Genomic DNA, 15,973 nt, shown 5'->3' with positions numbered 1-15,973 from the left:
GCTTGCATATAACTACATAATTAACCCCATGCAAATGATTAAAGAGCGACAATGCACTACTGGGAGATAGCTGAACACTTGTGAGCCAATGACAAGAGACAAATGTGTGCAGTCACCAGTCACCAGCTAGCTCCATAGTGTACATTTGATAAAATAAGTGAATTTAAAAGTGTCTTAAAATGACATTGAATTTTGACTTTCCACTTTCTATTTAAAGGGACAGTCAAGCCCCAAAAAAACTTTCATGTTTCAAATAGGGCATGTAATTTTAAACAACTTTCCCATTTACTTTTATCACCAATGTTGCTTTGTTCTCTTGGTATTCTTAGTTGAAATCTAAACCTAGGAAGCCTCATATGATAATTTCTAACGCCTTAAAGTCCGCCTCTTGTCACATGCTTTTTATTTGCTTTAACAACAGGGGAGAGCTAGTTCATGTAGGCTATATAGATAACATTGTGATCACGCCCGTGGCTTGTGGCAGACACTGCACTAATTGGCTAAAATGAAAGTCAATAGATAATATATACAAAGTCATGTGATCAGGGGGATGTCAGAAGATGCTTAGATACAAGTTAAATGGACATTAAACCCCAAAAATGTATTTCATGATTCAGATAGAGAATACAATTTTAAACAACATTCTCATTTTACTTCTATTATGTAATTTGCATCAATCTTTAGATATCGTTTGTTGAGTAAATAGAAATAGACATTGGTGAGCCAATCACACGAGGCATCTATGTGCAGCGACCAATCAGCAGCTACTGAGCCTATTTAGATATGCTTTTCAGCAAAGAATATCAAGAGAATGAAGCAAATTAGATAATAGAAGTAAATTAGGAAGTTTTTTTAAAATTGCTTTCCCTATCCGAATCATGAAAGAAATTGTTTGGGTGTAATGTCCCTTTAATCACAGAGGTAAAAGGTGTATTATTATAACTGTGTTGGTTATGCAAAACTAGGAAATGGGTACTAAAGGGATTATCTATCTTTTTAAACAACAAGATTTTTGGTGTTGACTGTCTGTTACTCTGGGTATTAATTGAAATATAATGAGTTTACACGAAATAGAGATTAACTTCAAACTTTACTTTTGCACATGTTTGTTTAACCTCTGCTCACATGACTTTCAGTTCTAAGAGAACAGCTCCTTTTTGTTAATTCTATTGTATTGCACCAGTTGTGTTTGCCTATACTCATGTGTAAATACAGGGAAGCAGTAACGTCCCTTTGCCAGGCTGCACTATGACCTTGTGCTTACTGGGTTATAATATATAGTCTACAAATCCGCAGCAGTGCAGGTCTTTATGTAAAGCCTATGTCAAACAAGGCTGTGCAGCTAATTTCAATATTTCTATTCTTTCTTGCAAATTGGTTTAGTACTGTCATTTACTGTGATTTGGCAACTGCTCAGACAATGGCCAGTAATAAATGTACTCGTATCTTTATTTGTAAATTGTCCTTGATTGACATTATTACAACTACTAATTACAGTTATCTCTGTAGGAAACCCATCCTTTTTTTACAAATGAAACTACCTTATTGTGGCCAGCAAAAGAAGTATGACATAAGCAGTAATTGTTTATATGTAGTAGAATAACTTTACAAGATACTTTCATTATTTATTTTAGCCTTCGTTTCCTGTAATTTAACTCTGAATATTGTTTATCAACTCTGAGAATTGGAAGTTCACACTCCAAACTTCACACATCTAACCCTGCTGCATATCTGTTCCTAATTAGCCTCAGTAGTGTTATAAGATAATAAACTGCAAAGTAATGTGAAGTTTGCTATGGTGTTCCAGTAGTGGTTGTTGAATTCCTGCGTTGGGATAGATGCCTCCATGGTGAACATAAGAAAGCAAAGCAGAGTTGTGTGTGTATGTATTTGTGTGTGTGTGCGTATGCGTGTGTGAAAGACAGTGTGATTGTGTGTGTGAGAGAGAGAGTGTGTGTGTGTGAGAGAGAGAGTGTGTGTGTGAGAGAGAGTGTGTGAGAGAAAGAGAGTGTGTGTGTGTGTGTGTGAGAGACAGTGTGATTGTGTGTGTATGTATTTGTGTGTGTGTGCGTATGCGTGTGTGAGAGACAGTGTGATTGTGTGTGTGAGAGAGTGTGTGTGTGAGAGAGAGAGAGAGTGTGTGAGAGAAAGAGAGTGTGTGTGAGAGAAAGAGAGTGTGTGTGTGTGAGAAAGAGAGTGTGTGTTTGTGTGTGTGTGTGTGAAAGAGAGCGAGAGAGTGAGAGTGTGTGAGAGAGAGAGTGTGTGAGAGAGAGAGTGTGTGTGAGAGAGTGTGTGAGAGAGAGTGTGTGTGTGTGAGGGAGAGAGTGTGAGTGTGTGACAGCGAGAGAGTGTGTATATATGATGTCTATGATTACAGCTCCTGACAAAATGCGTTAGAACTTTATTCTCTTTTCTCCAACATAGGTGTGTCCGGTCCACGGCGTCATCCTTACTTGTGGGATATTCTCCTCCCCAACAGGAAATGGCAAAGAGCCCAGCAAAGCTGGTCACATGATCCCTCCTAGGCTCCGCCTACCCCAGTCATTCTCTTTGCCGTTGTACAGGCAACATCTCCACGGAGATGGCTTAGAGTTTTTTAGTGTTTAACTGTAGTTTTTATTATTCAATCAAGAGTTTGTTATTTTTAAATAGTGCTGGTATGTACTATTTACTCAGAAACAGAAAAGAGATGAAGATTTCTGTTTGTATGAGGAAAATGATTTTAGCACCGTAACTAAAATCCATGGCTGTTCCACACAGGACTGTTGAGAGCAATTAACTTCAGTTGGGGGAACAGTGTGCAGTCTCTTACTGCTTGAGGTATGACACATTCTAACAAGACGATGTAATGCTGGAAGCTGTCATTTTCCCTATGGGATCCGGTAAGCCATGTTTATTAAGATAGTAAATAAGGGCTTCACAAGGGCTTATTAAGACTGTAGACTTTTTCTGGGCTAAATCGATTCATTATTAATACATATTTAGCCTTGAGGAATCATTTATTCTGGGTATTTTGATATGATTATATCGGCAGGCACTGTTTTTGACACCTTATTCTTTAGGGGCTTTCCCTAATCATAGTTAGAGCCTCATTTTCGCGCCGGTATGGCGCACTTGTTTTTGAGGACAGCATGGCATGCAGCTGCATGTGTGTGGAGCTCTGATACATAGAAAAGTCTTTCTGAAGGCATCATTTGGTATCGTATTCCCCTTTGGGCTTGGTTGGGTCTCAGCAAAGCAGATTCCAGGGACTGTAAAGGGGTTAAATATAAAAACGGCTCCGGTTCCGTTATTTTAAGGGTTAAAGCTTCCAAATTTGGTGTGCAATACTTTTAAGGCTTTAAGACACTGTGGTGAAATTTTGGTGAATTTTGAACAATTCCTTCATACTTTTTCGCAATTGCAGTAATAAAGTGTGTTTAGTTTAAAATTTAAAGTGACAGTAACGGTTTTATTTTAAAACGTTTTTCGTGCTTTGTTATCAAGTTTATGCCTGTTTAACATGTCTGAACTACCAGATAGATTGTGTTCTGACTGTGGGGAAACCAAGGTTCCTTCTCATTTAACTATATGTATTTTATGTCATAAAAATTTTTTAGTAAAAATGATGCCCAAGATGATTCCTCAAGTGAGGGGAGTAAGCATGGTACTGCATCATCCCCTCCTTCGTCTACACCAGTCTTGCCCATACAGGAGGCCCCTAGTACATCTAGTGCGCCAATACTCCTTACTATGCAACATTTAACGGCTGTAATGGATAATTCTATCAAAAACATTTTAGCCAATATGCCCACTTATCAGTGAAAGCGCGACTGCTCTGTTTTAGAAAATTCTGTAGAGCATGAGAACGCTGATGATATGGTTTCTGAAGGGCCCCTACACCAGTCTGAGGGGGCCAGGGAGGTTTTGTCTGAGGGAGAAATTTCAGATTCAGGAAACATTTCTCAACAAGTTGAACCTGATGTGATTACTTTTAAATTTAAGTTGGAACATCTCCGCGCTCTGCTTAAGGAGGTGTTATCCAATTTGGATGATTGTGATTATCTGGTCATTCCAGAACCACTATGTAAAATGGAAAAGTTCTTAGAGGCCCCGGGGCCCCCCGAAGCTTTTCCTATATCCAAGCGGGTGGCGTACATTGTTAGTAAAGAATGGGACAGGCCCGGTATACCTTTAGTACCTCCCCCCATATTTATAAAATTGTTTTCCTATAGTCGACCCCAGAAAGGACTGATGGCAGACAGTCCCCAAGGTCGAGGGGGCGGTTTCTACTCTACACAAGCGCGCCACTATACCCATAGAAGATAGTTGTGCTTTTCAAGATCCTATGGATAAAAAATTAGAAGGTCTGCTAAAGATGTTTGTTCAGCAAGGTTCCCTTCTACAACCAATTGCATGCATTGTCCCTGTCACTGCAGCCGCGTGTTTCTAGTTTGATGAACTAGGAAAGGCGATTATTAGTAATTCTTCTTCTTATGAGGAGATTATGGACAGAATTCGTGCTCTTAAATTGGCTAATTCTTTCACCCTAGACGCCACCTTGCAATTCGCTAGGTTAGCGGCGAAAAAATTCTGGGTTTGCTATTGTGGCGCAGAGCGCTTTGGTTAAAATCTTGGGCAGCGGATGCGTCTTCCAAGAACAAATTGCTTGACATTCCTTTCAAGGGGAAAACACTCTTTGGCCCTGACTTGAAAGAGATTATCTCTGATATCACTGGGGGCAAGGGCCACGCCCTTCCTCAGGATAGGTCTTTTCATGACCAAAAATAAACCTAAGTTTCGTCCCTTTCGCAGAAACGGATCAGCCCCAAGGGCTACGTCCTCTAAGCAGGAAGGTAATACTTCTCAAGCCAATCCAGCCTGGAGACCTATGCAAGGCTGGAACAAAGGAAAGCAGGCCAGGAAACCTGCCACTACTACCAAGACAGCATGAAATGCGGGCCCCCGATCCGGGACCGGATCTGGTGGGGGGCAGACTCTCTCTCTTCGCTCAGGCTGGGGCAAGAGATGTTCTGGATCCTTGGGCGCTAGAAATAGTCTCCCAAGGTTATTCTCTGGAGTTCAAGGGGCTTCCTCCAAGGGGGAGGTTCCACAGGTCTCAGTTGTCTTCAGACCACATAAGAAGACAGGCATTCTTACATTGGGTAGAAGACCTGCTAAAAATGGGAGTGATTCATCCTGTTCCATTAGGAGAACAAGGGATGGGGTTCTACTCCAATCTGTTCATAGTTCCCAAAAAAGAGGGAACGTTCAGACCAATCTTAGATCTCAAGATCTTGAACAAGTTTCTCAAGGTTCCATCGTTCAAGATGGAAACCATTCGAACACTCCTTCCTTCCATCCAGGAAGGTCAATTCATGACCAAGGTGGATTTCAAGGATGCGTATCTACATATTCCTATCCACAAGGAACATCATCGGTTCCTAAGGTTTGAATTCCTGGACAAGCATTTCCAGTTCGTGGCGTTTTCTTTCGGATTAGCCACTGCTCCTAGGATTTTCTCATAGGTACTAGGGTCCCTTCTGGCGGTGCTAAGACCAAGGGGCATTGCTGTAGTACCTTACTTGGACGACATTCTGATTCGAGCGTCGTCCCTTCCTCAAGTAAAGGCTCACACGGACATTGTCCTGGCCTTTCTCAGATCTCACGGATGGAAAGTGAACGTGGAAAAGTGTTCTCTATCTCCGTCAACGAGGGTTCCCTTCTTGGGAACTATAATAGACTCCTTAGAAATGAGGATTTTTCTGACAGAAGCCAGAAAAACAAAACTTCTAGACTCTTGTCGGATACTTCATTCCGTTCCTCTTCCTTCCATAGCGCAGTGCATGGAAGTGATAGGTTTGATGGTAGCGGCAATGGACATAGTTCCTTTTGTGCGCATTCATCTAAGACCATTACAACTGTTCATGCTCAGTCAGTGGAATGGGGACTATTCAGACTTGTCTCCGAAGATACAAGTAATTCAGAGGACCAGAGACTCATTCCGTTGGTGGCTGTCCCTGGACAACCTGTCACAAGGGATGACCTTCCGCAGACCAGAGTGGGTCATTGTCACGACCGAAGCCAGTCTGATGGGCTGGGGCGCGGTCTGGGGATCCCTGAAAACTCAGGGTCTTTGGTCTCGGGTAGAATCTCTTCTACCGATAAATATTCTGGAACTGAGAGCGATATTCAATGCTCTCAAATCTTGGCCTCAGCTAGCGAGGGCCAAGTTCATACATCAACCATCAGGGGGGAACAAGGAGTTCCCTAGCGATGGAAGAAGTGACCAAAATCATTCTATGGGCGGAGTCTCACTCCTGCCACCTGTCTGCTATCCACATCCCAGGAGTGGAAAATTGGGAAGCGGATTTTCTGAGTCGTCAGACATTGCATCCGGGGGAGTGGGAACTCCATCCGGAAATCTTTGCCCAAGTCACTAAACCGTGGGGCATTCCAGACATGGATCTGATGGCCTCTCGTCAGAACTTCAGAGTTCCTTACTACGGGTACAGATCCAGGGATCCCAAGGCGGCTCTAGTGGATGCACTAGTAGCACCTTGGACCTTCAAACTAGCTTATGTGTTCCCGCCGTTTCCTCTCATCCCCAGGCTGGTAGCCAGGATCAATCAGGAGAGGGCGTCGGTGATTTTGATAGCTCCTGCGTGGCCACGCAGGACTTGGTATGCAGATCTGGTGAATATGTCATCGGCTCCACCATGGAAGCTACCTTTGAGACGAGACCTTCTTGTTCTAGGTCCGTTCGACCCACTCCAGCTGACTGCTTGGAGATTGAACGCTTGATCTTATCAAAGCGAGGGTTCTCAGATTCTGTTATTTATACTCTTGTTCAGGCCTGAAAGCCTGTAACCAGAAAAATTACCACATAATTTGGTATATCTGTTGGTGTGAATCTGCAGGATTCCCTTGGGACAAGGTTAAGATTCCTAAGAGTCTATCCTTCCTTCGAGAAGGATTGGAAAAAGAATTATCTGCAAGTTCCTTGATGGGACAGATTTCTGCCTTGTCTGTGTTACTTCACAAAAAGCTGGCAGCTGTGCCAGATGTTCTAGCCTTTGTTCAGGCTCTGGTTAGAATCAAGCCTGTTTACAAAATTTTGACTCCTCCTTGGAGTCTCAACCTAGTTCTTTCAGTTCTTTAGGGGGTTCCGTTTGAACCCTTACATTCCGTTGATATTAAGTTATTATCTTGGAAAGTTTTGTTTTTGGTTGCAATTTCTTCTGCTAGAAGAGTTTCAGAATTATCTGCTCTGCAGTGTTCTTCTCCTTATCTGGTGTTCCATGCAGATAAGGTGGTTTTGCGTACTAAACCTGGTTTTCTTCCAAAAGTTGTTTCTAACAAAAACATTAACCAGGAGATAGTTGTGCCTTCTTTGTGTCCTAATCCAGTTTCAAAGAAGGAACGTTTGTTGCACAACTTGGATGTAGTTCGTGCTCTCAAATTTTACTTAGCAGCTACTAAGGATTTCAGACAAACTTTGTCTTTGTTTGTTGTTTATTCTGGTAAACGGAGAGGTCAAAAAGCAACTTCTACCTCTCTCTCCTTCTGGATTAAAAGCATTATCCGATTGGCTTATGAGACTGCCGGACGGCAGCCTCCTGAAAGAATCACAGCTCACTCCACTAGGGCTGTGGCTTCCACATGGGCCTTCAAGAACGAGGCTTCTGTTGATCAGATATGTAAGGCAGCGACTTGGTCTTCACTGCACACTTTTTCTAAATTTTACAAATTTGATACTTTTGCTTCTTCTGAGGCTATTTTTGGGAGAAAGGTTTTGCAAGCCGTGGTGCCTTCCATTTAGGTGACCTGATTTGCTCCCTCCCTTCATCCGTGTCCTAAAGCTTTGGTATTGGTTCCCACAAGTAAGGATGACGCCGTGGACCGGACACACCTATGTTGGAGAAAACAGAATTTATGTTTACCTGATAAATTACTTTCTCCAACGGTGTGTCCGGTCCACGGCCCGCCCTGGTTTTTTTAATCAGGTCTGATAATTTATTTTCTTTAACTACAGTCACCACGGTAACATATGGTTTCTCCTATGCAAATATTCCTCCTTAACGTCGGTCGAATGACTGGGGTAGGCGGAGCCTAGGAGGGATCATGTGACCAGCTTTGCTGGGCTCTTTGCCATTTCCTGTTGGGGAGGAGAATATCCCACAAGTAAGGATGACGCCGTGGACCGGACACACCGTTGGAGAAAGTAATTTATCAGGTAAACATAAATTCTGTTTTTTCACTTGTGATGAAATTTTAAAGCATTTAATAAAGTTGTTTTATTTATGTTTGGAATCCGGATTCACTATTTTTTCTATTTCCTTATACATTATTCTTGTCATATTTGGTGTATGGTCAAATTATAAATTGGGGGAGGGGGTGGCTACTTTGCCTTAAATTCATGGACCTATTATTGGTCCCTGCCCAGCCCTGTATAATTGTATATATTATCATGTTATCATGCTTTTCAGATCTGAAACAAGGAAGTTACATTAAAAACAAAGTTGAAGAAATGTAATAAATTAAATTATTAACATATCAAATAAAATAGAATGCTGAGGCTTCCAGATGTTTTCTCCCCAAAACCTCAATACCAAAACAATGTTTTGCCCTCTAAATCTCTGCACCAACAAATGTGCACATCAGTTTAGGGAAATGTTTGTTTCCAAAGGTTAAAGGGACAGTATACACTCATTTTCATAAAACTGCATGTAATAGACACTACTATAAAGAATAAGATGCACAGATACTGATATAAAAATTCAGTATAAAACTGTTTAAAAACTTACTTAGAAGCTGTCACTTTGGCTCTGTTGAAAAGGTAGCTGGAAAGCCCACTGCAAGTGGCAAATAAGACACTCCCCCCCTCCCCCTTCTTTTGCATGTGAAAAGACCCTTTACACAAACAGGAGCAAGCTGGAGTAGGTAGTCGAGCGTATTCACATAAAACTTTGGGGCTTGGTTAGGAGTCTGAAAATCAGAGCAATGTTATTTAAAAATAAGCAAAACTATACATTAATTAAAAAAAAAAACTTTATGGGCTATATAAATAGATTATCTACAAAACATTTATGCAAAGAAAAAATGAGTGTATAATGTCTAGCAGCTGTTGTGTATGTCTGAGTTGGGGTATGTCCCTGTTAGTGTGGATTTTATCTGTAGTATTTACAATGTGACACACATAATAATATATTGTTGTTTAATCTGCAGAGCAAGGTCACCTGTGAGTCATTTTCTCCCTCAATTCTTGTTCACAAACATCTCCGTTCTAGAAAGGCAGTGAGTGATTGAAAACTTGCAGAAACACTTATTTGCATCAAAGTAGCAGATGCCTTAACTTTTTAGTTGCAGAGAAAGGCATTTTGATAGGCTATGATCTGGTCACCACCTGCTTTCCAAGTTGGAAGTGTGCCAGAATTGGATCATTTGGACCCCAGAAACCCTTTCATGTGCTAAGTAAGGCATTGTCCTTCTCAGCTTGCTAAATTTGTCTTTACTTGTACTTCACTGACCCTCAATAGACCTGTGTCTGCAGGAAAGGCTGAGATGCCCTGTGAAACCTATGCATTAATTGGCCTCCATAGAAAAAACAGCCCGTTTTGGCAGGCAGCACAATGTGAGCGAAAGAAAGAATGGGATTACTTTTATTGAAATGCAGGCCGTGCCGTGTAATCAGGGTAAAAAAGGCAGCTGTACCCAACAAATAGAGACGAATGGTACGGAAATGACGTTGTTACGAAAACATGTTGCTTTTCAATACTACTGTAAATTACTATTACATAGTAATCAGTAATATTTAGAAATGTTTGTGAATAATAATCTACTAATATTTATTATTACATAGTAATCAGTAATATATAGAAATGTTTGTGAATAATAATCTACTAATATTTATTATTACATAGTAATCAGTAATATATAGAAATGTTTGTGAATAATAATCTACTAATATTTATTATTACATAGTAATCAGTAATATATAGAAATGTTTGTGAATCATAATCTACTGATATTTATTATTACATAGTAATCAGTAATATATAGAAATGTTTGTGAATAATAATCTACTGATATTTATTATTACATAGTAATCAGTAATATATAGAAATGTGTGTGAACAATAATCTACTGACATTTACTATTACATAGTAATCAGTAATATATAGAAATGTTTGTGAATAATAATCTACTGATATTTATTACTACATAGTAATCAGTAATATATAGAAATGTGTGTGAACAATAATCTACTGATATTTATTATTACATAGTAATCAGTAATATATAGAAATGTGTGTGAACAATAATCTACTGATATGTATTATTACATAGTAATCAGTAATATATAGAAATGTGTGTGAACAATAATCTACTGATATTTATTATTACATAATAATCAGTAATATATAGAAATGTTTGTGAATAATAATCTACTGATATTTATTATTACATAGTAATCAGTAATATATAGAAATGTGTGTGAACAATAATCTACTGATATTTATTATTACATAGTAATCAGTAATATATAGAAATGTTTTTGAATAATAATCTACTGATATTTATTACTACATAGTAATCAGTAATATATAGAAATGTTTGTGAATAATAATCTACTAATATTTATTATTACATAGTAATCAGTAATATATAGAAATGTTTGTGAATAATAATCTACTAATATTTATTATTACATAGTAATCAGTAATATATAGAAATGTTTGTGAATAATAATCTACTGATGTTTATTATTACATAGTAATCAGTAATATATAGAAATGTATGTGAACAATAATCTACTGACATTTACTATTACATAGTAATCAGTAATATATAGAAATGTTTGTGAATAATTATCTACTGATATTTATTATTACATAGTAATCAGTAATATATAGAAATGTGTGTGAACAATAATCTACTGATATTTATTATTACATAGTAATCAGTAATATATAGAAATGTTTGTGAATAATAATCTACTGATATTTATTATTACATAGTAATCAGTAATATATAGAAATGTTTGTGAAGAATAATCTACTAATATTTATTATTACATAGTAATCAGTAATATATAGAAATTTTGTGAATAATAATCTACTGATATTTACTATTACATAGTAATCAGTAATATATAGAAATGTTTGTGAAGAATAATCTACTAATATTTATTATTACATAGTAATCAGTAATATATAGAAATTTTGTGAATAATAATCTACTGATATTTACTATTACATAGTAATCAGTAATATATAGAAATGTGTGTGAACAATAATCTACTGATATTTACTATTACATAGTAATCAGTACTATATAGAAATGTTTGTGAATAATAATCTACTGATATTTATTATTACATAGTAATCAGTAATATATAGAAATGTGTGTGAACAATAATCTACTGATATTTATTATTACATAGTAATCAGTAATATATAGAAATGTTTGTGAATAATAATCTACTGATATTTACTAATATAGATTTTTGACACTTGACTATAGGTACTGTATATGTAATAATGTTTATTGTGGTTTGAGAATTGTTATGATTGGATTTTCTGTATCTAAAACTTCTTTATAGACATATTGGCTGGTGTTAGTAACTCTCAGGTTTGAAAGGCAGATTCATTTATTATTATTATGGTTAGATATATATATATATATACCTTTCTTATGACTTTCAGAGCAATCTGAAAGTTTTCTTGGGCTCTTGGTTTTGAAGTGACATAAATATATCATGTCCGCTGCACATCAATAAATCCCGACAGTATACGCTGTCGGCATTTATCATTGCACCAGCAGTTCTTGTGAACTTCTTGTGCAATACCGCCCCCTGCAGATTTGCGGCCAATCGGCCGCTAGCAGGTGGTGTCAGTCAACCCGATCGTATTCAATCGGGTTGATTTCTGTCCGCGGCCTCAGAGCAGGCGGACAAGTTATGTAGCAGCGTTCTTTAGACCGCTGCTTCATAACTTCTGTTTCCAGGCTCGCCGGAAACAAGTGGTATCAAGCTCCATACAGAGCTTGATAAATATGCCCCTAAGGGTTTTAACTTAAAATAGCATAGTTACACTACACATCCTGCATTGCATTGTTCACATGGAAAGTGCAGAAAAAACGTCATCCTTAGTCAAAGTGTGCTCTAGAGCCTGGTTTCTCAACAGCCGTGTCGAGGCCCACTACCAGGCCATGACGGCCCTTCTGGTGGGCTGCGACCTGAAATGCCCCCTCTGCGCACTCTAACAAGCAAGCCACTCCATACATAAGGGTTCCGGGAAGGCCTGTTGTAGTACCATTGCACATGTGAGTGTGCGTTACGCGCATGTAGTAGCAGTTCAGTGGAAAGACAGCCTAACGGGGCCCTGGACGTGTCTGGCTAAAATTTAACAGGCCTTGAATTTACCACTGCTCTAAATCAAGGCCGTCTGCACTAGTTTTTGTGCTCCATGGGAAAAAGCAGAACTAACGGGGCGGTTTATCAAGCTGAGGCGGACAGGGGCGCACATACGTGTCCCTGTCCGCCACCGCTCAGGACAGCAAGGCTAGTACATTGTTTTGAACTTGTTATCTGCTAAAGCCAATTAGGGAAAGGTATGTAGCTGGGTAAGCTTTGAGATGTCTGCAGTAATAATTTCCCGCTCTAAGAATTAGAAAATCCACAATTTCCAGAGCTAAATTCAACAAAAAAGGGGGCAAAATAAACAGACAGGATATTGAAAAGTTGTTTTATTATGCATAACTAAATATTTTATATAAAAAAGATTTTAACATCAATTTTATTTTTTATGTTAAAAAGTCTTTTAATTGGGTCCTCCATAATGTTACCCTTTTTCTTTTAATTGCCTTCTTATTTGTGCAGCGCAAAGTTGCAAACTGCTGACTTTCCAATATGTTTATTTTCTTCCATATAAATATATTAATCATTTAAGCTTGTCATAACATGTCCTTCAATTTTGCTTTCAACTCATTTACATCTTTGGAACTTTTCTGAAAGTTCATAAATATCCATCATTTTCCAGAGCATCATGCCAAGCGTATGACTTGCTTCTTAGAATGGCTGGACTCTGACATAAAACATGGAATAAATGAGTTATAGCTTGCCTGAAGTCTGTAAGCCCTGGCATTTTGCAGCAAAAGTAGCTGTGACATATGGACTAGATTTATAGACTACTGTGCAATTACTTGACTTCTACAGTCACAAAATAAAGACAACTATTAACCATCGAGTGGCTCAATATTCTGATACTTATTGCAAAGCAGCCAAAGGGTTAAAGAAGTTGAAAAAGACCTTACATCTGTTTTACTGATTATTTTATTTTTATTTATTATTTGATTTGTTCTTACCCTTTGTTGAAAAGCTTACCTAGGTAAGCTCAGGAGCAGAACTACTGAGAGCTAGCTACTGATTGGTCGCTGCACATATATGTCCTTTGTCATTGGTTTACCCTATGTGATCAGCTAGCTCCCATTAGTTTATTGCTTCTCCTTCAAATTTGATAGTAGACGTAAATTGGAAAAGTGTTTAAAATAGTCCCTTTAAGATAGCTTTGAGATTTTTTTTTTTGTCCGTAATCACTATGATTAAAATGATAAAATGTTTGAAAAGTTTTGATTGCATTTTTATTAACAAAATTTAAAAAATAATGTTACCTAGTGTAGGGGTCGACAAATCTGGTTACATGTTTGGAGCCAGTAAGTAAATTCAGGAGCAAGACATACTTTTAGGAGACAGATAGTGGTAATTGTATATAGATATAGGAGGAAACCCAAAGAGTTAGGAGCCAGTTGTAAAATTATAGAAGCCAGTGGCTCCCTTGCTCCTGGGTTTGTCAAGCCCTGACCTAGTTCCACCTGTCAGCCAATCAGCTGTAAAAATTTCCCTATACAACCGCTGACATACTGTGGGAGACTCTGCAGCCAATTAGCTGCTGTTTTGTATTGAGTGAAGTGAGCATCAAGTAATATCACATTGTTAAAACTTTCAATATTTGCATAAAAGGACACTAAACCCACATTTTTTCTTTGAGGACTCAGAGCAGCAATTTTAAACACCTTTCTAATTTACTCCTATTATCAATTTTTCTCGTTAATATCTTTATTTGAAGAGCAGGAATCTAAAGCTAAGAGCCAGCCCATTTTTAGTTCAGCACCTGTGTAGTGCTTGCTGATTGGTGGCTAAATGTAATGTAGCCATCAATCAGCAATCAACTCCATAAATGTAACCAGATTTGTCGATCCCTACACGAGGTAACATTGTTTAATTTTGTTAATAGAAATACAATCAAAACTTTTCAAACATTTTATCATTTTAATCATAGTGAATACCGACAAAATATAAATCTCAAAGTTATCTTAAAGGGACATGAAACCCAACATTTTTCTTTCATGATTAATTTGGGCATACTATTTAAAAAAAAAATCCAATTTACATCTATTATCAAATTTTAAGGAGCAGCAATAAACTACTGGGAGCTAGCTGATGTGTCTTTAATTTCAGGGATAAAAAATGTAAGTGTAATGCCCATTTTGGCATATTTGTTTTTATAAAACCCTTTATAGATCTCTTAATATTATCTATCTATTAGTACTATTGCATTTTTATCTCAATATTAATTTGTACCTCTATATTAGTGGGACCGTGACATGCCATAAATGCATCTAATCCTGAGTCTCGTTTCTTATTCCATGTATTCTCCCTGTTCAACATCAAAGCTTCCTGGGCATTGTTTAAAATCACCTGTTCTGTTTCTGTTCCTGGGTCTCAGGATGGTTTGTCACGGACCATTGATTTGCTGTCAATGTGTATAGCTTTGCCATGGATTGCCAGTTGGCTCAGTACACTTAAAAGAGGAGTTAAGGAGTCATGAAAAGATGGAAAGAAAACAAGAAAAAGGATCTTTGTTTTTTGAGAAATGTACAGGTGTGCCATAGAGGCAAAGGGCGCTTTGTCATTGATTATATAAATTTACTGAGCATAAAAGAAAATCAGCCCTTGACACGTATCGGGCACCATAAAGGGATGAAGCACTGCAGATGGAAGATTGTATTTCACGCTTGGGTGTTTGTTAATATGAGTTTGGTATATCGATTTCACAGACGCCGACTGGGCATGCCCCCAAAGCAGACGTTCCACATGGTTTCAGATCTGAAAACACTCTTGTGACACATTTGTTGTTTCCACTTATGTGATAATGAAGTAATGTGATAGCCTATTCAAAGGCTGTTTATTGATAATGGTATTTTCCAAATAGTCGCTCACCCTATTTGGTGGACACTTCTCAGAATACAACATTGCTCGGTGACTTTGAAAACTATACATCTGCTAAAATTACTGCTTGCTTGTAAATTCTATTTTTTTCCTCCATGGCTGCAACATATAACTTTTCTAGATTCAGAATATAGATTTACTAGTTTAATGGTTTGTTGAATGGTTCTGCCTTTTCAGCTGTGCATAACTTTGCCAAACTGATATGTTGTTAAAGGGACAGTATACACCAATTTTCATATAACTGCATGTAATAAACACTACTATAAAGAATAATATGCACAGATACTGATAGAAAAATACAGTATAAAACCGTTTAAAAACGTACTTAGAAGCTTCCAGTTTAGCTCTGTTTAAAAGGTTACTGGAACACCCACTGCAAGTGGGAAATATCAGACACTCCCCCCTCCCCCTTCTTCTGCATATGAAAAGACTCTTTACACAAACAGAAGCATGATAGAGTAGGTATACCTCGGTATTCTCCTAAAACTTTGGGGCTTGGTTAGGAGTCTGAAAATCAGAGAAATGTTATTTAAAATTAAGCAAAACTATCCATTTAACTAAAAATAAAAAAAACTGTATGGGCTATATAAATAGATCATCTACAAAACATCTATGCAAAGAAAAAAATAGTGTATAATATCCCCTTAAGGTCTTCACTTACACCAAGGAATGGTCAACTGGTGACCAGTGGGGCCACATATG

The 15,973-nt window shown here is 37.9% G+C and overlaps 1 protein-coding gene across 2 annotated transcripts in view; it reads left to right on the top strand.

Annotated features, from left to right (window-relative positions):
- FGFRL1 (fibroblast growth factor receptor like 1) overlaps window positions 1–15,973 on the top strand; it is a 257,674-nt gene that overhangs the window by 182,618 nt on the left and 59,083 nt on the right. Inside the window, exon 1 of one of the 2 annotated variants that reach the window (XM_053704256.1) lies at window positions 9,509–9,713. The exons of the other annotated variant lie outside the window; for it this stretch is intronic. Within the exon in view, the coding sequence (XP_053560231.1) occupies window positions 9,650–9,713 (64 nt within the window). The 5' untranslated portion in view covers window positions 9,509–9,649. Of the gene's footprint in view, window positions 1–9,508; window positions 9,714–15,973 lie in introns of those variants that run through there. 2 annotated transcript variants of the gene reach the window in all.

This window comes from Bombina bombina, chromosome 2 (assembly GCF_027579735.1).
Source record: "Bombina bombina isolate aBomBom1 chromosome 2, aBomBom1.pri, whole genome shotgun sequence".
Taxonomy (NCBI): Eukaryota; Metazoa; Chordata; class Amphibia; order Anura; family Bombinatoridae; genus Bombina; species Bombina bombina.
The sequence above is the reverse complement of the archived record's forward strand: the minus strand, read 5'-3'. Positions and strand labels throughout refer to the sequence as shown.